The sequence below is a fragment of the Centrocercus urophasianus genome, unplaced genomic scaffold (assembly GCF_019232065.1).
Source record: "Centrocercus urophasianus isolate 14NV4802_14NV808 unplaced genomic scaffold, USGS_Curo_1.0 seq_25, whole genome shotgun sequence".
Taxonomy (NCBI): domain Eukaryota; kingdom Metazoa; phylum Chordata; class Aves; order Galliformes; family Phasianidae; genus Centrocercus; species Centrocercus urophasianus.
The window spans coordinates 3,797,065-3,821,432 of record NW_024884811.1 but is presented as its reverse complement, the minus strand read 5'-3'; the positions used below and the strand labels follow the sequence as shown (position 1 = coordinate 3,821,432).

At 40.6% G+C, this 24,368-nt stretch overlaps 1 protein-coding gene across 1 annotated transcript in view; it reads right to left on the bottom strand.

Moving 5' to 3' along the window:
- PDE8B (phosphodiesterase 8B) overlaps positions 1–24,368 on the bottom strand; it is a 68,321-nt gene that overhangs the window by 1,631 nt on the left and 42,322 nt on the right. The window contains exons 7-20 of the mRNA XM_042825707.1: positions 22,659–22,737; positions 21,999–22,139; positions 21,527–21,615; positions 20,807–20,867; positions 13,293–13,344; positions 10,037–10,114; positions 9,099–9,175; positions 7,776–7,940; positions 6,932–6,977; positions 6,379–6,514; positions 5,113–5,311; positions 4,298–4,515; positions 3,716–3,851; positions 655–822 (exon numbers count right to left, since the gene is read on the bottom strand). Coding sequence (XP_042681641.1) covers positions 655–822; positions 3,716–3,851; positions 4,298–4,515; positions 5,113–5,311; positions 6,379–6,514; positions 6,932–6,977; positions 7,776–7,940; positions 9,099–9,175; positions 10,037–10,114; positions 13,293–13,344; positions 20,807–20,867; positions 21,527–21,615; positions 21,999–22,139; positions 22,659–22,737 — 1,645 coding nt within the window. The remainder of the gene's footprint in view (positions 1–654; positions 823–3,715; positions 3,852–4,297; positions 4,516–5,112; positions 5,312–6,378; positions 6,515–6,931; positions 6,978–7,775; positions 7,941–9,098; positions 9,176–10,036; positions 10,115–13,292; positions 13,345–20,806; positions 20,868–21,526; positions 21,616–21,998; positions 22,140–22,658; positions 22,738–24,368) is intronic.

Sequence of the window (24,368 nt, the reverse complement as noted above, 5' to 3'; positions counted from 1 at the left end):
TCTCTATTCCAAGCTGTAGGTTTCCATGCCATTAGCAGCAAATAAAAGCTAAGAAAACACTTACTCAAAATACAAAACCTAAAGAGTGTTTCACTGCAAAGACACTTCTGTTTGTGTTAAAAACATGAAGTATTAAGAAAGGAAATTGGGCTTCCAGTTTAGTTCTTAGGGATCCCATGCAATTTAAGCATTTTTATGCCCATGTGCCTGTATACTGGCCTGCCCCATCCTCTGCCTATGGTAATGATCCTTCAGGTACCATCTCAGAAGAGAAAGTGTCAGCATCAGATTCAGCTGAAGGGTTCGTCAGGCATGGAATTGCTCGTCATGCTCTGTTCAGGGCAGGTATTGACTGGGACCAGAAGCTAGAACGGCGACGATGATTGAATGTTAGACAAATAAATTTACTGAAGTTAATCAAGTAACTTGGTTTCTGTTAGATGGAGAAAGTATGATGTATAAAGCCTTTCTGCCATTCTGTACCACAAGCTTCAGAAGAAACAAATGAACTAACTTTAGAGTGAATTCTTCTCATGAATGGGGAGAAAACTACTGTAGGGTCCGTGGTGATGCCAGACAGATTCCACTGGAACAACAGTGCTAATAGCCGCCTTCTTACACAGGATAGTAATCCAGTGATAAAAATGTACATACCTGTGCAAAATATTCCTCTGAAATCCTCCCTGCCCATTCAATACATAGTTCTAGGGGACGACATGGATTTGCTACATCTGCACATTTAATCATCATACGCTTGATCAGTGTTTGGTTATCTGGAAAGTTCTTCATGTTGGCTGTACATTCACAGTCACTGCCTTCACTCTGTAACAGAGAGTTGATTATAAATACTGATGGCCAGCATCCCTGCTAGGAGTAAATGTATCATTATTAGCAGTGCTTATGTGGCAGGTAGGTACCCAGCCTGGTGCTTTCTCCCTCCATGCAGAGTACCAGGAAGTCAGAGGAGAAAGCAATGTCTGACAACAGCAGCCTTGCAGAGTAGCTGATGGTAGCAGCACCACTGGTAGTAGTCTGGGAGGTTTGCAGAAATAATGTATTTTGTGAAATAAATAGAGGCTCTGTTAGCTAGGGTAGGTCACCCTTGCCTTTTGGGAACTGGATTGGAGCAGGGAGTCATCCATCTACAGCAAGCTGACAAAACATTGTCACTGCTGTGTTCAGAGTTTGGGGGCTCTGATGGGAGGAGACTGCTTCATACAGGTGGATGTGTTCTGATTTAATTCACAAATTAAAGTGAGGCAGGCACAGAGGAGTGATTTGATTTGCACAATTTCTTTTAGAGGCAGAAAAGCAAGTGTATGCCACTCAGTTCCACTGTGTTTTTGATGACACTTGCCCCTTTTTGTGCTGGACTTTGTACCTTAGGCTTTGTCTTTGGTACCTGCTAAATTTGAACCTCACCTAATCTAGGAGATTAACAGTAGGAGAATGGAGTAGTAGCAGACTGAGGGCAGACAGTCTCTGCTTTTACAAGGCAGCCACATACTGAAGTGTCCACTGAAGTCTGTGGAGAATGAATGAAGGGAACTGAGCATTTGTGAAATGTCTGCTGTGACATCATCTTCTGGGTCCTGAATAGATTAGAAGGGCACAGGTATCTTATGTTCCTTACTGAGTAATAAGAAGCCTCTACGTCAGCTCGACATGGCATTAATGCTATACTCAAAATAATACATTTGTGTAATTATGGTCTCCCTTCACTGCTAAATTCAACTCTGAGTCAAAAATTGAACATAAATACTTTTTACCACCACTGCTAAGTTAATGTCTTCGTGGTTTATGGGCAGATACTTTGCAGTTGCCAATTCAGCATTAATCTTTTAACTTTATGCTTAGCAGTTAATTTTTTCAGCATGGGCAGCCCAGCAAAGAGCTGCTAGATTAGACCTGCTTGTACACTGCTGTTCAAGATGAAAAAGATTAAGAGAGCCACCACTAAAAATAAGGAACAGAACAACCTACACTAGGGAAAAAAACCAAATCTCTAAGATGTCTGGCTTTTGCTACACTTGTATTGCTTCTAACTCAAGTATGTTTTTAAAAAGCTAGATAAGATAAAGGAGGCTGAATTAAAAAAAAAAGCAAAACAAAACAAAACAGCATGTTTTCTAAAGGTAAGCTGTGGTGATTGGAATAGGAAATACAGCAAGCATACATAAAGCTGTTTAGGAACTGTTAGAACAGATGCATTAATGTAACAGAAGTAAGATTCTCAGGACTGCATTTGGAGCTTGGAAACACTGCGGTTTCAATGGGACTTGTGAACCAATCCTACAGACAGGGATGCCAGAACGTGGACATTTCTTAAGGAAGGAGGTGGAGAAATACATCTGTTCTGCCAAAGGGAGACATGCAGTGCTATCTGAGAGTGCCAATTCCCCTTTGCCAACTCAGAGAGCTTTTCAGAAATTGGAATTTTTCAGAAGTTGGAGCAATTTGCTGTCTCGCACATGTTTTAAGCACAGGCAGAGAAATCTGAAAGTGGCTGATTCTGCTAAGCAAGGCATTATTGTCCTGTGTGCATTGATGTAAGGTGGAATCGCTGCTGTCTTGGCTGGCCTATCCCATGAGAAGAAGCCTGTGAAAAGCTCTGCTTAGGTGGTGTGATGGCAGCACAATGCAGAACAGTGATGGAGACCTCTGTGGTGTTTAACCATTGTCCTGTGCCTGTGAGTTCTGGCAGCACAGATGCATCAGGCAAAGTCAGACGCAGTGCCACATCCAGTGAGCCCTCCAGAGCTTGGAAGCGCTAGGGACTAACAGTACAAAGGGTACACAAAGCCAATGAAATTCAGATGCATTTGTGATTTCCAGCTCAGTCTGCTGGGAGAATGGAGCTCAGTGGTCCTTACAGGCAGGCCAGTTGAAGTCATTCTGAAGTCATAAACCTCACCAGCCCTGATTGGTTTCTGCATCCATAACAGTTTATGGAAGAAAAAGTTGAGTTATGGGGAAGTAATGGAAGCTATTTTAATTTTTTAATATAACTGAACTTTACCTTATTACTTATTCCCATTTCTAATTAAATGCTTCTTTCACCAAGTGGTGATAAGATGATCTTTGTTTAAGTGAGTTACACTGCCAGGCGAACCATGTCAGACAATGTTCAACCTCAAGAGGCAACAAATGAAGGCAAAGAGGGGCCTGAGCTAGTAAACACATAGATAACGCATGAAATAGGCCTGGGCTGGCTGTGGAGCATTAATGTGCATGAATTGACAAGAAAAATGGCCCAGATTGCTTTTGATGAAATCAGAAATGGGGCTGGGGTGGAGAGATGTCAGCAAGCAACAGTTGTTCTTCAAGGCTTGAAGACTCCTGATTGCACAGGAACAAAACTGCAGTTTCCTCAGTTAGAGCCCTAGGCTTAGAGAGGTCCCTCTGCTGAGAGGCAGGATTGTAGGCACAGGTGTTGTTTTTTTTTTTTTGCATTACAAAAGCATCTACTTCCATGTCCCGGGATCACAAAACAGCTTTGAGAGCAAGGCTTATAAAATAGAAGTAAGCTAAATGCAGTGTCCAGACATGCACAGAAAATTTAAGGACGTATTTTTTCATACATTGAAGTGTGAGATCACAATTCCAGTTGTGTCCTTCAGGCAAGTTCATTCAGTGTGAATGAAATGATACCTTATGTTGTGTTGGAGAAATTTCACTGAAATGCCGAAAGGTGCAAAGTCATGCAGACACTTACATGTGAGGTGGTCTCCTCAGATGCCATTGGCTTGTTGATGCTGTTCACAAATTTGTTCACGTGTTCAAAGTGCTTTGTCATCTCTGTTGCCAGAACCATATCAATAATGGCCTGGCGCAATGTCCGATAGTGATTTCTAGGAAACAAAAGTAGTTCTTGCTCACAGTCCTGCCAGACAGAACCTTGTCCTTCCCTTGTCCCTTCCCAGACTGTTGAAAACACAGCTCACCCACATGAGCTGCTCACCCACATGAGCTGATGCTTTCATGGCTATGGAAGGTGCAGGGTTTGAAGGGCCTGCCAGCTGCACCATGCCACTGCAGTCCATCAAGGATTACCAAATACCCATGTGCTTCCAAATAATACAAAACATATGGTGCGACAAAATGCAGAGCACAGGGGGTGGAGGAATCAAAACCTATTTTAGAATAATGTTTACTTGGGATTCTGAAAAGGTTAGTTATCAGTGTCTCCATTCAAATTACATTTCCTGGTTCAAAAGTTAGGTTCTTATCTGCCCCAGACTGAAAACCCCAAACAACAAACCCATGCAGACATACTGCCCTACTCCAGCAGACCCACCTATCAATATTCTTGAAAATGTTGCATTTGCTGTCCTTAGCTGTCAGCTGAAATGCCAGTGCTGTGTGATGGCTCTCTAGCACAGCAGTATCATTGTAAAGGACAGCTAATTCACTGCCTGCATTGCAGAGGAAAGAGTTGGTCCGTCCAGGGTGATCTACATCATGAATGGTGGCTGCTATCAATGCAGCCACTTCATCTAAGTGGCCAAGGCTTCCCTACAGATGAGAGAGAGATCATGACATGGCACAAAAATTACGACAAAATAATTTATAATCATTTCTGTGTACTCACAAATATACAACCTTAAGCTCGAGCGCAGGGACGCACCTCCTTGCAGTCATTTCTCACTCACTGTGCACACTGGTTATCTTCTCCAAAGTCCTCTATCCTTGCCCAAACCCTACTTTATTAATTTACATTTTACTGTATTGTCACCTAACAACATCCTCTTGTGCACACTTCCACTTTGCACATCTCTCTGAATGGCTCTATACTAACAGTACTCCTACAGACCTTGTATGTTCTGCAAAGCTTTACAAAGAACCAACAGTCAGTTAATAATAGAAAAGATTTTTTTTTCCTTTACTGTCACTAGTTATAAGTATAAATTCCTTCCTCCTATCAACAGACTTCAGATAAACTGTGTGGGCCTGCAGGCATCACAGGAAAAGATTTCGAGGGCAGAGTAACTTTATGGATCCCGGACCATTATTTGAGTAAACAAATGACTTTGAATGATGCACATAAAATGGCAGTTCAGTGTGGCACCTGAGCAAGCATACCCAACTCCTAGCTCCTGGCAACAGTTTTACCTTAACTCTCTCCTTTCCCAGAAAGAAGGCAGTAGCATGCAGGACGTCCGCAGCGTGCGTGGAGTTGTGGTATGCATTGGAGGAGTGGTAGTTGGCTTCCATCACCTGCAGCCATGCTCGCAGTGTGGCTTCTGAGCAGTTCAAAAACTCAGGGACCCCAAACCGGCCAAAAACTTTTAAGCCTAAATATACTAGTGGCCTAGAAAACAACAACAGAAAATAGCACTGCTGTAATGTAAGTACTTCTAAAGAATGACGTTTCTGTCAAAGAAACCAAGACCTTAACAATAAAAGGTGGGGGGAATATTAAGCACCTTTATTGCGCACCTGAACCTCTATAAAGCCTAATCAATTAGGTTTCAAATGGTTACATCTTCTTTCAGATTTGATGTGTTTTGCAAAGTGGCACAGTTCCACTACAGATTCACCGATTCTTAAGATTTTAACTTCGGCTTCAAGAAGACTCAGATAAAAATGCTTAAAAGCTCTGTTCCTTTGTGTTTTGAGTATCTGTCAATCAATCAAAAATACATTTTCTTTTGAAGAGAAAAAAGCACAATTTCAACACAGCCACATCCCGAAGTCTAAAAAACAATAAGATAAAGTGCCAAAAACTTAGAGTTTCACATAATCTTACCACTCCATGGGTACAGATTCCTACTTCCTGAATGTATCAGGTTGGCAATATGCAAACTGTATTGATTACGTCTTACAATCATTACAATCAATTCATCAATCTCAGGCTCTTGATCCTATCGCTGGCTTATCCTCCAGCCCAGTTTCTGTCCTTATAATCAAAAGCCACAGTTGTCTCACAGCTCACAAAATCATAGGGTGATTTAGTCGATGGAGGGGAGCAGCTTGCTTGCAGCCCGACCATCTGCACAGTAGCAGGAATGAGGGCATCGGTGGGACATCTAGAACGTAAGAACACTGGGCTGTGATGGTGTGACCTGAGAAAGCTGGGGGGAGACAAACAAGTAGGAGTTCAACAGAAGTTGAACCTGGGAGGGTCGGAGATGAAGTCAGGGAAGACAACAGCCTGCAAAAAGCTTCCTGTGGCCTGTGCATATATCTTAAAGCTGATGCATGCTTTGCTTGTAGATGTTGTAGGTGGTATGGACATGTACATGCATGCGCACAGAAAATAGGAAGACAGCTCTCACAGACTTGCAATATCTTTCTTCAGTTTTCCTGAGTAGAGCACTTCATGCTACAGCACCTCAGTGACAGTTTCATGGACACCCAGAGAAAGGATTCAAGTACCTTTTATTTGTAACAGCTTCCAATTCAAAGATATTGAAGTCCCAGCTTTCCTCATTATCCAGGAGCTGTGCAATACAAGGTGGAACATCATTGATAGTATTTGGCACTGAAAGGTGACTATGGCTCAGGTTCATATCTGTTGAAATAGAATTTGGGAATTACAGCATTTATGGATTTTTTCTTCTTACATGCAGTATTCTATTTAGAAAACAATTCCTTTAAGAAAAATGACTCCTTCCCTCACAGTACAAAGTTTGTAAAAGCCCACTATATGTGGCTTTTGTCACTTCTGATTGTCTGGAAATAAATGGAATAGATCAACAAATGACAATTTAGTTAAGTTTCTGGTCTGATTTTCCACATTTTAAATGCATTGTTTTAGCTATTTGAACCTGCTTCAGATCCAAAATGGAGGCAGTCCAACACTCACTCTACAGTCACTTAGATGACCATTTCTGAAGACATACATCCCACTGCTAGCATGAATTTCTCTGTCATTAGCATTTAGAAATGAAATCACACATGCAAAGAGAAATTTAAAATGGTGGCTTACTCTTGGAAAACACATACTCATTTCCAGACAGTCTTCTCAAGCCATCCTAAAATAAACAATGTTATTAGAGGCAAGGTGGCAAAAATAATTTCCATGTCTCATTACCTGCTAAAACACTATACACACGCTCCCTCTTAGCTGATGCACCTGGGCGCTGAACGTACTGCTCCTACTTGTAGCACTATAATAGAATTATAAGTGTAATTCTTGCTTTAAACTCTTTCAAAACAGACATGAAAGGATCCAAGGAACACTAGCACGAGACCTCCAGAAATGGTATTACTAACCATACAGTGTACTGCCCTTCTTGACCCCTCCATTCGCACTCTCAGCATTTCACCATTCATGTTAACCACCATCATTTATTTTCTGTTTCCTTCTCTTTACTTTGACAAGGATTAGCTCAGTGTTCATTACAGAATGGGGCAATCCGTGTTGAAATCCAGGCAGTCTGTCTTTGGCAGGCAGTTTTGCTACTGTTAGAGGACCAAAGTCATACCTTGATGAAAGTAAAAGCCACTATTCTCATCTAGTTGTCAGGTTGAGTAGCTGTAGAACAATCCCTCTAATTCCATCTATGTTTCTAGAGTTTCTAAAAAGTATCTACTTGAGACAAAACAGATTAGATGATACGGTTTCTAGCGGAGACAGTGTTCACTCCTGTATGAGAATGAATGCACCCAACTGACTGAGACATAGCTGTGTCTTACCACAAGTAAGCCAAAACGTTTAAGTGAATCAGCAATACATTACAATTCTGCTTCAGCTGCTTGTGGTAGCAGATCACTGAACTGTGATGCATGACACTGGTAACAGTGATTTCATCTTTACTAATTTTACTTACAGTCATCAGACCTCCAACAAGATCACTTGTGTGAGGATCCTCATCTTTGGTACCTAGCTGAGGGGAGTAAAGTTCTGTTGTCCGCAAGATTTCTAGAACTCTGTCCAAGGCTTCTGCTACAGTGATGGGGCTGTTTTCCTGGGCAGCATTAATTATGTTAATAACCTGAAAGCAGATTAGGGAGGTAGGCAAGGAAGAGTGAATACCAAATATTTTTCTTGCTGTGTAAAATTACTAACTGAATTACACTACTTCCCATCTAGCAAATACTGTGTAGTTTCCCTCAGTCCTTTAACTCTGAAAATGTAACTGTGTGCTTTGAGTCCCTGCTACCCATCTGTTGTTTGTTACTAGCAAACTCCTGGGAAGTGAAAGCAGAAGGGTATGAAGAATAGTTGGAGGCAAGCAGACCAACACATATCCACATCACAGTTCTGCAGCACAGCCAGGCTGCTCAGAAGAAATCATTTAGTCCCAAGAAAAAAAAAACAAGAACACCTATGAATCAGATATCCTCACAATGGATGTAAAGCCTTCATTTTCTCAGTGTAGGTGAAAAAGGGCAGAGAGCAGCAACAGTTGAGCTGCGAACGAGGGAGAAGAAGATGGCTCTTTGTTGCCATTCACAGTATGTGTAAGCTGTGATACAGGAAAGTAGCAATGGTGCAGCAGCCCTAAAGACTGCTCCTGGCAATGCCCGGACTCAGATAAAATCTCAGTCAGAACTGCTGCAGGGGCATGACAGGCTGTGCTTGTGGAGAAGGAGAGGAGTTAGCTGCTGGAATGGACAGGCAGGTGCTAGGAAGCAAAGAGCTGGAAGAGTAAAAACTGGATTTTACCAGTTTACCAGGACAGGAGATAGCAGGCGCACTGTTTGATGATATAAATTATCATGCAGCTGGTTTGAGATAGCAGATAGTGTAACATGGATGGTGAAGAAATGAGTGCAAGAAAGTAGGAGACAGAATGCAGTGCAGAGGATGCCTCTTCTGTATGCTGTATTACCAATGGCAAAAGCAAAGATGAGTCTGTGAAGTACGTTTTCTCCTATAAAAGCAGACAACAAAGCAGGTTTCTTTTCCTGCCACAAGCAGAGCACCTAGCATGGACAAACACCCTATTTACCTTTTCTATTTTTTTCTTCATAATTAAGTCTTGGAATGAGAGGTGCAGAAGGGTTTAAGAAAAGAAAGTCTAACTTCAAATATTTTGTTAAATACAAGATGCAGTAAAGATCTGGCTGTACTGCCAAAAACTATGTATTTCCCTATAAGGGCAACTTCAAACTCTGAGCCCGCAGAAAAGGCAATGCTCAGGACTCACCTTTGTGATAGGAGCTTCTATTGTCATTGAGTGGATCCTTGCCATAGAAGAGTACTGCCGGGTCTGTAAACTTGGAGCTGGCATTAGAGAGAGCACTTTTTAGGCATAGCAGAGTGTAAATTAATTATCTGACACCGTTTATCCAATGCCAAAGGCAGCCATTAGGGAACAGCATGCCAGAATCCACTAGTTTCTCCTGAATCTTTTCTTCTGCACTTTTTTGCTTTGCTGCTCCTTTTCCTGCATTGCAGGCTGCCTCCCATGCAGCCACCTCTCACTGCTGCTGTCAGTTTTTCTCCATCCATCCATCCATCCATCCATCCATCCATCCATCCATCCATCCATCCATCCATCCCACACTTCAGCTATACCAAAAGAAAGCTGTACTTACACACTTACACTACGCTGTACTTCATGCCCAGCAACTCCCACTCTGCCCTTGTTTGCCGATGGACTTGAGTCAGCCACAGCTTTTTCTGTGAGAGAATGCAGCCCCCTCATTTCAGTGTTGCAGCTGCTCCAATGAAAGCCATTATTGCACTCTATAAGGTGTGCTTCTCTCACTACACACTGAAGAAGGAGAAAATCTCTGCCACCACCATTCCAGGCCTGCCAGGTAGCCATAGGTGGGATCAAGAGCAGCTCTGCTCTCAAGTAACCAGCAGAAATCAGTCCCTCCATGTCCTCCACCAATGAAGCCACCAATCCTCTCATTGAAGGCACCATGCACTGACATGCAGCACAGTTACACTGATGCTCGTGATGGGGCTTTGCTTTGCAGTTCAGAATAAAGAATTTTTAAAGAAGTTGTAAGACACTGAAGAAATCTCTGATCAATCAATCACCCATGAACCTGCCTAGTTCCTCTTTCACTCTGTGTTTTTCTGCCTCTGTTCTTTATTTCTAACCTTATTCCTAACTGTTTTCTATTTTCTTACCATCACTACTTTGTGAAGTTATCGACTTAACATCAACTGAGTCTTTCCTTCTGTTCTTGCATTTGAAGGAATGGGATTCTGTAAATGCAAAACAAAACCATTTAAAATGTGTCAGTAGTAAATGCTTTTCCAAACTCTGAACACCATTTAAATAATCTTTACTGTACCACGTAAGTGGGGGAAATACTGTAATCTACAGCTCAGAACTGGGGAATGAGGGACTGAGATACAAACTTGGAGCGCACCAAGAAACTTGCCTAAGGACGCCTGGAAAGATGCTGTGGAAGAAGGAGAAGACCATCAATGGAGCAGAGAGCTCACTTTGCCTAACTTCAGCTGCCTAAAAGCAGTCCTCCAGCCTGTCTTTGCCTGAGGTAGCTATCAAAGACCCTTCTGTAGTTACAGAGATAGGCAGTGGCATGCCCACGAACAGTTCATTCTACTTCAGGGTGGACCCCTCCAGCAACCCTTCCTGTTGCTCTCCACTGGCCATTGGACAACCCTGAGTTTAACTGCCCAGAAATTTTGACAAGCAAGAAAAATCCCATCTCAGCCAACACTCTCCTGGCCCCAGCACAAGGACTAATCTGCTCTCTCCATATTCAGACAGCTTTTGTTTTTAATTTCAGTAATTATTCGTAAGCTATGTAAGAAAAATGCAACATATTGAGAACAATTACAAACAATTAACCAGTTGCTGTGGAAATTAACTGTGCACCAAGCTGTCATTCTTGAAATTGCCACTTACTAAAACAAAAAAATAAATAGAAACCCTCGTATTCAGACAAATGGAAAAGCCAGATGAAACAAACTCAAATAAATGACTGAAAAATGCCTCAATTATATATAAAAGAGCACTCTGTAAAATGCAATTTTCCTCCAACACAATGCAGTCTGCCCTCTCCTTTACCCTCAAAAACAACAACGCTGTATCTCTGCAAAAATCTTCATAGTGCCTATTCACAGAGTATCGGAGATCCACTCAAAGATCAGAGATGACAGAAAGCTTTCAAAGGGAGATAACCACTATGTGAAGAATCAGGACCAACCATCATCACCTTTGTCAAGACCGTATATATGCAGCTCCTCTGTAACAAAGCATTAGTATACAGTCCTGCAGAATTAAAAGTATGATGAAAAACGATGAATACAGTTCCTGCCTTAAGAATTTATCCTTGTCCACTCTGAAGAAACTGAAAGCATCTTTTTCCATTGATATCTAAGTGCTACATAATTAAAGCATGTCATTTTATTAATTTATTAAAGCATGATATTTTATTAATTTATTTAGTGTGATCAAGTCTAAATCCCTTTCCTACCTTAACTTTTGCAGGATTTCAAAAGACACTAAAGTGAGAGCAAACATTTACACACAAACAGAGCTGCAAGTGGCAGTTGGAAGTAATAGAACCCTCCTTGTTTTAAATGTCAGCTAGCCAGCTGGAAACTTTGCTGCTGCCATCTGGAGAGAGAAACAGGCATAGAAGAGCTACTCTACAGTAGTTGAAAATATTAAAAAAAAAAAAAAAATTACCCTTCACTGGGTGAGTGGAATCTTCCCATCCAGATTTGTAACAAAACACGAAGAATTGTAGAATCATAGAATGTCTTAGGTAGGAATGGACTTTAAGGACTATCCAGTCCCAACCCACCTGCCATGGGTAGGGAAGGGTCACCCCCAGTCTGGCCTTGAACTCCTCCAGGGACACAGGACCCCCATCTTCTATGGCCTGTGCCACTGCCTCACCACCCTCCAAGTAAATAGTTTCTCCCTAATACCTAAGGCACCTGAAGGTTTAAACCAGTTTGCACTGAAGGTAGAAAAATAATCCCCACGTACTGAGAATTTTGTGTGGATGTGGCCTGGCCAGCAGGGAGAGGGAGGTGGTGGTTTTCCTCTGCTCCATTTTTGTGAGGTCCCATCTGGAGTACAGCGTTCAGCACTGGGATCCCCAGCACAAGAAAGATGTGGGGCTGTCTTACCTGTGCTGTACCCAGACTAACAGTCCCTGTGACTTTTTGGCTACTTGCTTTAATTGTACCATAGCTATCAGTGTGACTTATATGATATCTCTTTCCAGTCTTGCTTGTCACAGTAACAAGAAAGTCTAAACACCTAAATCTTTCAAACAGATTAGTATGCTAATTACATTGTGTTAACTAGTGAGAAGTATTCTGCAACTTAATACACAGGTGTTCTCATCTTCCTCTGTTTGCAGACTCCATTACTAGGAAAGGAGGAACAGTGAGAAAGAGAACCTGCATTTAATACAGCAACACAGCAGCAAACCGTTTAACACAACATGGATCTGTTCTAACGGCAACAACAATAATGAGGATATCAAATTGCATGCGTGGTCTCTTATCCCCACTCTCACCCTCCCTTGCAGATTTTATTCTGCACCACAAAATTCTCCAATGCTTCCACATATTCTTATGTTACTTGGAAAAGCAGTAAATGTCATGAATTCACTTCCTAATCTCTCAGTGCATTATATCCTCCCAAGTGAAAATCAGAAGCTTTCTTATAATGCACAGCAGTGCTGCCCAGTGTTTTCCTTGGGAAGGGTCTTGGGGTCTAGAAAGCAACAAAGTGCAAGGACCTTTCTCTCAGAATAAGGCAGTAGGGCTGCATCTACCTCAGAACAACAGAAGACCATTGCAAACTTCAAATTGTCCTTTAGAGCCTCCTCTAGGAGACCAGGGATGTCTAGGGAAAAGTGTTATTTAAACAGCACTGGAAGGAGTGATTATCTCCTTATGTTCCTTTCTGAAGTCACCGTTAGTAACTTCTGCAAACAGCTCTTGACTGAGATCTTGAATCTTTATGCAAGTAAACAGAGCTTCCTAAGACACAGAGCAAGGGCTGTGCGGATGTTCTGCAACACTACCACCGTGCTCAGGGCTGATGGGACATGACTAGCTTCAGCCTGCACACTGTAGACAGGGCAGATACTCTGGCACAAATAGGCACAGCTTCAATTTTATTTCAAGCAGCAGGAAGTGACAAGGTATGTCAGCTTTGGGATGAGATACAGTGTTTTAATGCAACAAACAGCAACACAACTTGTTTCTGAGCGCTCTGCACAGTAGACTGAATTATTATTGACTTTACAAACCCAATTATAGTGCAACATTTGAGCAGCTGGCCTTTTTTCTGTGAGCACAGGCTCCACAGAAGGAGGAGACAACACAGCAAAGACTGGCCACGACTTCAAGGACAGAAGTATATAAAGGTAAATGATAACATTCTAACCTGACTGAGAACTGTCTCCTGAATAATTCTCATCGCGTTGACTCTTGCAGAGCTGAAGACGCACCAAGAGTAAATTACGTATGTAAAAGAAAAAAAAAACAAAACACACAGAGATTTAAAAAGAGCTACATTCAACACTATCCTTATCCAACAATCACTATTATTTTTATATATATATACATATATAGGAAAAGACTCTCCTTCAGGTGTAATTACAAGTAGAGAAATAATATATAAAGCAAATAAATCACAGATACAGCAGTGCTTTTACGTGGGAACAATCAGTTCCTGTTTAACGCCCAGGTCTGTAAGAGATCTGAGGTTCCTTTTTAGGTAACATTTTAAGTACAAATTTCATATGAACATGGAAGATTCCAGAAATAAAATGCAAAAATAGAGAAAAAAAAAACAAAAAAAACCAAAAACAAACTAAGATGTTATTCATTTCTTGTCTTCTGTACAGTGTTTTTAACATTATTTTCTTTGTACAGTTAAGCCAATTTTGTATACACTCTTTCATGGACTAGTGATAGAATGGATCATTTTCAAAAAAGGCAGAAAAAGAACACTTGACACACTGAGGAGAAGATAGGTCTCATCCATCAGAAATTTATTTCTCAGTGATTTTTAATCACTCCCATGAATGAAAAATATAAAACAAACAAACAAACAAACAAAAACCCAAAAAACCCACAATATCTAATTAGTTTGTGTTTCTGAAACACCTGAAAATTTAACAGATATTTCAGTTTTTCTAGAACTTGAGTAGGACTTTTCCATCATCTTAATGGTTCCACCTACTGCTTGGTAGCACAATAAAAAATTAAAAGCTCTTCTGCTTTTTCATCCCTTTCAGAAACAAACACACAATCTGTCCAACATATGACAATTTAGTATCTGCTGTCCACTCCAGCCCATTCCCATCTACTCTAGACAAACAAGCCTTGAAACTCAACTCTGCTCAAGATGAACAGTCCTTCACGCTGCATTTGCACATCTTTCATTATACATCATACCAAAGAATCCAGTGCAGTTACCTCATCTGCTGTAGGTGATCCTTTGATCAAATCCATTGCCTGCCTGCCTGCCTGCCTATAACAAAACACTAGATTGCAAACTGTTGGTTGCAACCAATAAGTAAAAAGTGAAGTACAGCAAGATAGCATTTATGCATTCTGTGTCCATGTCAGTGTGACAGAGCACGGTGTTGTGCAGCTGCAGGGATTACTCAGGAAAGAAAATAATTACATGAGACCTCTTTTTCATCACTCCTGAGCCCCTTCCATCTTGTTTTTCTTTTTCTTCTGGGGACAGGAGATAAAGAGAAGAAAATGAAGGACAGAAAGCAAAATTAAGGAGTGCTTTACTGTGTGGGGTAAGAATTAAAAAAGGAAGAGGAAATCCTGCAGTAATGTTCTACATAAATCTTGTTAGAGGGAATTTAAGAGGGCACTCTTCCCTCATAAAACTTGTTTTAAAAGCTTAAACATCTCTCCTACAATTATGCAGAAACTCTCACAGAAATTATCTCAACAGAACGAGATTGTGGAAGCTTGTCATACAGTACATTGATACAAGGCATCTGAACTGCTCATTCCAGTCCAAAACTGGAGTTCTTGGATATATCTCTTCCTGCTTCCCTCTACTGAAAGAAAACCATGGCACATTCCTCATTTATACGAAAAATAAACAGCATTTCAGTACTTCTGTAGTATTTCTCTTACCCTTTACTGTAGGCATGATGTCAAAGAGCCATGTAAGTTAAAAAATGAGAGCTGCCCTGACTAAGAAATGTTCTCCTCCTTTCTCATCTATATCTCTCCTCTTGCAGTTTAAAACTGCTTTGCCCTGTCCTATCCCTATCTGTCCGTGTAAAAAGTTCATTTTTCTTCTGTTTATAATTTCCCTTTAAAAACTGCAACTGACGTCATCTACTTGGACTTGTGCAAAGTGTTTGACACTGTCCCACATGACATTCTGGTCACCAAATTGGAGAAAAATGGATTTGATGGATGGATCACTCATTGAATAAGGAATCGGCTGGATGAGACTCAGAGAGCAGTGACCAACAGCTCAATGTCCAAGTGGAGACCAGTGACGAGTGGCTTTCCTCAGGGATTGGTGTTTAACAGTTTTGTGGGTAACACGGACAGTGAGATCAAGTGTATCCTCAGCAAGTCTGCAGACGACAGCAAGCTGAGTAGCTGAGTGCAGTGGACACACTAGAGGGAAGGGATGACATCCAGAGGGACCTGGACAGCCTTGAGAGGTGGGCCCATGGCAACCTCATGATGTTCAACAAGGCCAAGTGCAAGGTCCTGCACCTGGATTGGGACAGTCCCAAACACAGACACAGGTTGGGTGAAAAATGGCTTGAGAGCAGCAGTGCTGAGAAGGATTTAGGAGTGTCAGTTGAGGAAAGATCCAACATGAGCCAGCAGTGTGCGCTTGCAGACCAGAAGGCCACCGTATCTTGGGTTGCATCAAGAGGAGTGTGACCAGCAGGTCAAGGGAGGTGATTATGCCCCTCTACTCTCTCTCGTGAGACTCCACATGGACTACTGTGTCCAGTACTAAATCCCCCAACACAAAAAGGATGTGGAGCTGTTGGAGGCAGGTCTGGAGAAGGGCTATGAAGATGATCACAGGACTGAAGCACCTCTCCTATGAGGACAGGCTGAGAGAGCTGGGGCTCTTCAGCCTAGAGAAGAGAAGACTCCAAGGAGACCTAATAGTGGCCTTTCAGTGCCTGAAAGGGCCTACAAGAAAGCTGGGGAGGGACTTTTTATAAGGGCATGTAGTGACAGGAAAAGGGGAAATGATTATAAAATGGAATAGTAGATTTAAACCAGACAGTAGGAAGAAATTCTTTACTGTGAGGGTGGTGAGACACTGGAACAGGCTGCACAAGAGAAGTTGTGGATGCCCCCTTTCCGGAAGCATTTAAGGCCAGGCTGGATGGGGTTTGAGCAACCTGGTCTAGAAGGAGGTGTCTCTGCCTATGGCACGGAGGTTGGAACTAGATGATTTTGAAAGTTCCTTCCAACCCAAATCATTCTATGATTTTATGATTGGAAGGCCACAATGACATCTCTATGGAGCCTTCTCTTCCCAGCTAAAGAAGCCCAGCTTTCTCAACCTATCTTCATAAAAGAAGTGTTCCAGCCCCTTTGATAATCTCTGTGGGTCTTGTCTGGACCCAGTCCAACAGCTCTGCATCCCTGCTGTACTGGGAGACACAGACCTGGATGCAGTGCTCCAGTCTGGTCTTCACAAGAGCAGAGTAGAGGGGGACAATCACCTCCCTCTCCCTGCTGGCCACTATTCTTTTGATGCAGAGCAGAACACTGTTGGCCTTCCAAGCTGCAAGCACATGCTGCTGACTTGTGTCCAGTTTATTGTGCACCAGAATCCTTAAGTCCTTCTCACAGGGTTGTTACGAATGAGTTCTTTTCCCAGAGTGTATTCATAATAATTCATGAATGTTTGTAAGCTTCCATACATTATCATAGAATCATATAATAGAATCATAGAAAATGATGTTGTGGGTGTGTGCCTGGGTTGAAAAGGACTCAAAGATCATCTAGTTTCAAAGCCCTTGGCATAGGCAGGGTCACCAACCACTAGACCAGGCTGTCCAGAGGCACATCCAGTCTGGACTTGAATGACTCCAGAGATGGAGCATCCACAACCTCCTTGGGCAACCTGCTCCAATGAGTCACCACTGTCTGAGAGAAAAACTTCCTCCTAAAGGAAGTTATCTAGAAGTTGAGTTTAAGTCATATATAATTATGGTGAAACACTGTAGCATTAGTGATTTGGATCAAAACTTGAATCACGACAGATACTATCCTGTAATTAAATATGTACTTCATTAGATTTCCTTGCATGCTTCCATAACAAAGCATTTTTGTTCTGAAAATAACCCTGATATATTTTATGGCAGAATAAATTTTTATTTGTCTAAGTATTCAGAAGTGGATGTCAGCATTTGTCAAGTACATAACTTCCTTATATTCGTAATTTTCTGCAGAAAGTGTTCTGAGAGAATAACTAAAATCCTTAACAAAAGCTGAATACGAACTGAACCAGAGGAAAAAAAACAATGGAGGAAACCAATAGTGCAAATATTCTATTTGTCACAGAAAAAGTCTTTCCAGAGTTGTTTTTCAAAACAAGAAATAGTGAAATGTTGAGAAATGAGTTTCTCTTTTGCTTCACAGAAGACAACAGCAGGGTAGTTGCAGCAAGCATTGGGGTCCCACCCCCCCTGGCAGGCACCCACTGCCTTGAGCTGCTCAGAGCTATTGCCTTGTGCCAGCCTCCCAAAAGCAACTGGCCCGTGAGCATGGCCTGAACAAGGTGACAGAGCTACCACATACATTGACAGTGCCGTGGTGTGGGCTCCTTGGTCAGGAACTAGGTGAATGTCCAACATAAAGCACGAATCTCATCAGACCCACACATTGACCAGTGCTGGGGAAAAAAAAAAAAAGATAAAATTTGGGCCACTCTCATTGTTTATCTCACAGGGTACCAATCTCTCAAGGAAATCCTCAAACAATGGCAGCCTCAAAACTTCATGAACTGCACTGACTCCACCATCTGGACAGGACAAGACATCTCAGCAAGAGGCAGTAGCTCAGAAGGACTATATATTCTGGATGTTCTTGGCAGGCTGAGGCCTCCTGGCCAACAGAAGCTGCAGCTGCAATGCTGGTGTTTCCAACACATAACTGGCACCTCACAAGAGGAGGTCAAGGCAAGCATGGGCTATTTGAGCCCCATGGCTTGGAAAAATTAAGAAGCACCCTGTTGCACCTGAAGCAATTTCTAGTGCCTGAGGGCACATAATCAACTCACCCAGCTGCTGCAATATCAAGGAAGAGGTATGCTCTTTTTACAGGAACATACTGACACACAACAGATGAAAGCAAGGGATTGCCTTGCAGTAGAACCCAAGGATGAACTCAGAGCATCTAAAGAAATAGATGAGATTACTTGCTCTGAAACCAAAGAATAGGAGTGCTTGTAATGGGCTTGCCTACACTGGAACTTCACTTTATACAATTCTTTGCTCAAGTCTCATTTGACTCAATGGCAGCACATCTTCAGTGCAATGGGGAGAACAGAGAAAGTGGCTGTATCTCAGTGCAAGCTCTGTCTGTCTGTCTGGTCTTCTTACCCAAATTCTCTGCAATTGCAGACAGAATGCCAGTAACTGTTGAATTCCTCAATATTTGAAAACATTTCTTTCAGAAATGCAGAAAGCCTGCACAGGTAGATACATGCCCTCGTTCCCCTGAAATTGTTTCCAAGAGGATGGTGTACAGCATTTGAAAATACTGCAGTGTACAGAAACATAGGGAGTATCACAAGGCTAAGTGAATCAAATCCAACAAGTAATTTTTATTCCTCAGGGGCTGTTTTATTAACACTTTATGTGTATTAAATAATTGATAAACTTATTTTTAATTTTCATCACGTTTTCGTGGTTTTTCAGGCTGCGCCACCAACTGCTGCACAAAAAGAAGCCTTCCTGCAAAAGTCAGTAGTGCTTTTTCTTCCGTTGAACTTCTCTTTACCACCAGAGGGTGCAAAACTGCAGTGCTCAAATGCTGATCACAAAAAAATCTGAGCAGCATCGCTGCAAAAGTAATTGTAGGAAGTCTTATGAATACAGTACAGGTGTTATTACACATAACCACCATCCCCAATCTAAACCATAACAAGACCTCAAGACGCTGTTAAGAGTTTTCTATTTGATGCCAGAGCATCTGATACTGTAGTAGAGGGAGGAGAGATTTCTACCACAGAACAGAAACACACACAAACACAAACACACATACAAAAAAAAACCCCAACCAAACAACAACAGCAAAAAAACCCCACCTAGTTTTGTGGGCTGTACATTTTTTTTTTCCATATAGACCTTCAATCTCTACAGAATATATTTTCTGTCAGGCTGTAATCTTTAATTGCTGTAGTAGATTTCTATATCTGTTCAGAATGTTTCAGAGGTCATACAACCTTGTCTAAGACTGCCCAGGCATAAACATCATTGCATTTGTGCTTTGTTTACTGATAACTGCTCATGATTCAGTACTGAAAAACACAAACTGATTGTGCTTTCCAACAGTGCCAGTACTATAGAGAGCACGGCCTTTGATACATATTTCTAAATAACATTTATTGTTAAGTTTACTTGCTTAATACAAAGAACCAGAAAACTTCCACTGCTGGCTTTTGGTGTTTTTTTTTGTTTGTTTGTTTGGTTTTTTTTTTTAACAGATGACTGCAAGTCTGTAATTGTTTTGTACTGATCATCTTACATAAACAATATTACATTTACACTGCAGCAGCCTTTCAGCTGTGTGTACACTGTAGAAAAATACATCAAATGGTACCTCGCTTTTAAATCAACATCAAAGCAGCTGTAAATGAAACAACATGAACAATGAGGTTTTACTAATGAATAGAAAAAGAAATACTGTATAACGTTAGTGCTTCTTCCATTACAAAAGTCTCCTGCACTCTAGGCTGTACTTTTAAAATCCTGCTTCTGTAGATTATACCTTGCTGCTAATACTAAAATCTGTTTTTTGATCCAAATAGGAGGTCAGTTTATAACATTCCAAGCTTTGTTTTTAAGGGGCAGAGGTTCAAATTTCTTCCAAAAGCTATGCATATTTCTTCGTTGACTTGATAATATCTCTGCAACAGGCATGGTTTCAAAAAACAGACAATTTTACAGAATATTACCTATTAACTTCTAATACTTTTTTTTCAGTAATCTATTACTAAGGATAGGCTTATTATACTGAAGAATAGGCAACTAGAAATCCTAGTGACCTTCCATGCATATTTATGCACACATTGTCTTTATTCTCAGCTATGTAAAAGCATATTTAAAAATTTATACAAAACAATATACTCAGTTCCCAAAACCCAAATTTTTTAGAAAAAAATGGAAATTACAGGAAATATATCATACTCCATAAGCACATCCTCAGTTTAAACGTAGGCAGCTACACCTTATGCTCCCTACATTCAATCTCACTCCCACAGACCACAGATAGATTTCACTCCTTGACTCAGAAAAGTCCAAAATTTCTTATTCCACTGGTTTTTGAAGCAAAACATACAACATGCTCAGTGGCTTCAAATGCTCTTTCAGATAGTGTGCAGGAGCAGATCAACTTCTGTTCCTCAAACAACTTCTCATGCCTCCACAGTTTTTACAGGATGTGGTGGATATGTGGCTGAACATATGTGAAAACATATGGGCAAGGAACCTCCAGTCTTCAGTTCTTGCCCACTGCACCCTGTCCTGGCACTGGGCATCACTGAAAAGGGCCTGGCTCCATTCACTTTGCAACCTCCCTTTCTGATATTTATAGACATTGATGAGATTTCCTGGAGCCTCCTCCTCTCTGGGTTGTACATCAACTTCTTAAGCAAAAAATATAATTACTAAAAGAGATGGAAATTATGACATCGTAGAAACACAGTACCTGCTTGTTGTTTTCGTTAGTACAACGCAGCCTTTTGAGGGACACCAAGTGTCTGATCTTCCTAGCAACAGAAATAATTTATTGTTATCACATCAGATGGTAAAGAGGGAAGTGAAATGACATAGTGATATTTTTTTAAGCTGAATTCTTGATGCTCTAATGGAACAAGAACTAAAACCAACACCAAACAACTGACTGAGCAACAAGCAGTGAAACAGTCGTGTTTTTGTTCTAAAGTACATGACTATGCTGATGCTGAAAGAGTTCACTCACACATCTGGGAGCAGAATTTGGCAACATGCACATCATACATGGCAAAAGTGCAAGCACATGCAAGTGTGCATACAAAATGAATCAGCTGGCTGCTGACTCTTCCAATTGCCTGGTTGGCAGTTTGAATACTTTAGAGTAACTTCACAGAGAAGAGCATGGTAAAATAAACCCAAACACCAATTTGCAGCTGTCTGTATAATAGCAACTTCATCCTTTCTTATGATTTCACAATTTTTTAGCCAGCAAGTGAAGACACCAAAATGGACAAATCAGTAAAAATCACGGCCTTCTTAATTTTGCACATTTTCCTTGAACTGCTTGAAGTCAGCAGTGTTATCACCACCCTGCTCCTTGCTATATGGAGGTTCATGCCAAATGCACGGACAGGGAAAGCACAGAGAAGGATTAAAAAAAAAAAAGGAACTGTGCTCTGGAGATGTTAATTACCCTCCTTGACCAATCACTGGTGTTATCTTCACATGTTGCTGGATACTGTCTCCAGATTTTCTTCTTGCATAGTAAACCCCTTGCCACTCCTAAGAAAACATGCACAACAGAAAGCATGTGATAATACATAGTTTGCAGTCGAATATTCATTTATTATTGCCTAGTCCTTATGTAGCAAATAATTACATACTATTTCATGTTTGCATTCTAAAAAAGTGTAAAATCTTGTAATCCTCAGTGCAGCTAAGCAGATATTTGCTTGTCTGAGGACAGTGTAAACTTTTTGATATGTTTCTCTTGTGAAGAAGTGCCCAGTATTTTCAAAAAAGTTTAGGAATCAGAGGAACAGAATTCAAATGAGATATATGCAACTTGAGAGAACAGAGTCTCATGTTTTTAAACCCAGAGTTTAAAAAATAAAACAGACTGGAAATCCAAATTAGAATTGCCCAAGCTGATTTTAGCTACTTACCTTTCCTTTTTTAATACATGCGTTGATAGCGTCTGACAGATCTGCACGGTTTTTATCACTTTTTGGCAGCTCAGTAAGTTCCTTGCCAATGAGCTCTCCCTTCTGATACCCCATCATATGCTCGAAGGCTGGATTAACATACTGTGAAACAAAAGAACTTCGGGATAAGAAGGACATACTTAGAAGATAATTACTCACATAAAACTATCACAGTATTTCAGGGTACGCACCTAAATCCAAAACCACACATCCCTGCAGTCTGTCACATAAAATATTATGCCAGTAGTGAAACACTTCACTTACATTTGCTAGATACATATTATTTATTTATTTATTTATTTATGTTACATACGGAGTTGAAATAGAATCTGATATAGAAAACATGGAAAGAGAACAAGCCCCTTTACTGTACAGGGTATCTATTTCTGCAATAGATTTCACGTTTGTTTTACTATAAGCAACTGGAAATTATTATCTGAGTAAAATTAGAGAAGGAAATGTTCTAGAAATTCAGCAAGTGTCAACAGGCAGCATCCAGAAATGCTGCAGAAATATGGCAACAAAAGCAAAACACCGAATTAGAAGAGACTTTACAGAACAAAGATCTCTTTGGGGTTTCTGTCTTTGAATTCTGCAAAATGATTGGTCTTTTCCCCATACCTGAATAACACGATCTTCACTGGTTATTTCTATTGCTTCCTGACAATGTTCTAATGCTGTAAATACTGCATTACATGCCCTGAAATTAGCAAATGATTCACATTAGTTTTATTGTTAGAACATTTTGCTTATCGTAAACAGATTATTGCACTGTACGTATCCACGGATTAATCACAAATTAGCATGCTGTTTCAACCATACAGGGTAGCCATCACCATTATGATTTTCTGAGGAATTTAATCTTTGGACACTCCCGTTGCTGACGTATTTTTTGAGATCACTTACAAAATCGCTCACAGGCACCGCATCACTTAACAGCACGGTGCCTTTTCCGAACACCCTTTCTAGAGCAGGAACTAAAAATGAGTAAAAATAACAAATTGCTGCATACATTGCAATAGAAAGTTTTGTGAACATCAAGGATAGGGAACACAAAAATCAGCACAGTACATTTTATGAATCTATGTATATAAAATATATCCTAATATATACCCCAATAAAATATGTCCTGACATACACACGGATAAAATGTGCTGTGCTTATTTTACATGTGTATATACACGTAAGTATAAATGTAAATTTTTCAGACCTTGATTATCAAAGAAGTTGTAATGCTAAGCGATTAGAGGAAATGATTTAAGCCATCACAAAATCTTAGTCAGAAAAATATCACTTTTCCTGCTTTCAATTTATAATTCAGTGGGTTGACTTTCATACGGGTTAATCTTAATTAAGGGCAAAACTAATCCCCACCTTCCACTTTTTCAGGGCTATCCTTGAACTAATGCAGGAAAACAAAATCTTTACTCTTTTGCTACAGGACTGATACTGCTTAAACTATAATTTACACAGAATGGGATTGAAATAATGTTATTTAATTCTAATTAATTATGTTAATTAAAACAATGTATTAATTAACACAGTAAACTATGGAGATTTAGTGCATACTAGAAGACACAAATCAGACGACGTGCTGTGATAGATCCCAGTCCATTTTCTGGCCTAAATTCAGACCAATTGTCTGCTATGCATGTCTCAATGCAGGGAGCATAAAATGCACCATGCAGAAACATCCTTGTATACAGCTGCAACCTAGTGGAAATGTCTTGCTTACAAACTGTACAGTCAGGTGTGATTAATACTGATGATCAGTGCATGGTTAGCACAGAAGTATTCTACCTCTGCATTAAGGAATATTGGATGTTGGTAGCTTTGCTCATCATGGAAGTAACTCAGAAACAAACTGGAAAGGGAATGCACATGAAGACATACATACACAATGATATGGATGAAGATTTGTAGGAAGAAGCGTTGTATGCAAAAGACAACTGTACTCCTTCAGTTTATGCAATAAAATGAACTATCAGTGTAATTCTACGAGCGACAACCTAGCAGCTCAAGTTTGCTCCATGGTGTGATTTTGTGCTGCGCAAAATAACTGAGTTATCTCAGTGGTAGATGCTCATCTGGTACACAAGCACTAACAAGTCATTAAGTAAGCTTTCTGCAAGAAAACGCAGAGCTGTTTTGAACTGATTACACTATTCAAAACCTACTTTTTCATTTGATCTGGCAATCAAGCTAGCTTTGGTAGATGCACACATCCCACAGATGCCCCAAAAAAACCTTTAGAATTAAAGAAACAAAAAATCTGTCTAAGAAACAGTGTACCCATCCGGACAGTTCTGTTCACTGAAATGGCTTCAGATA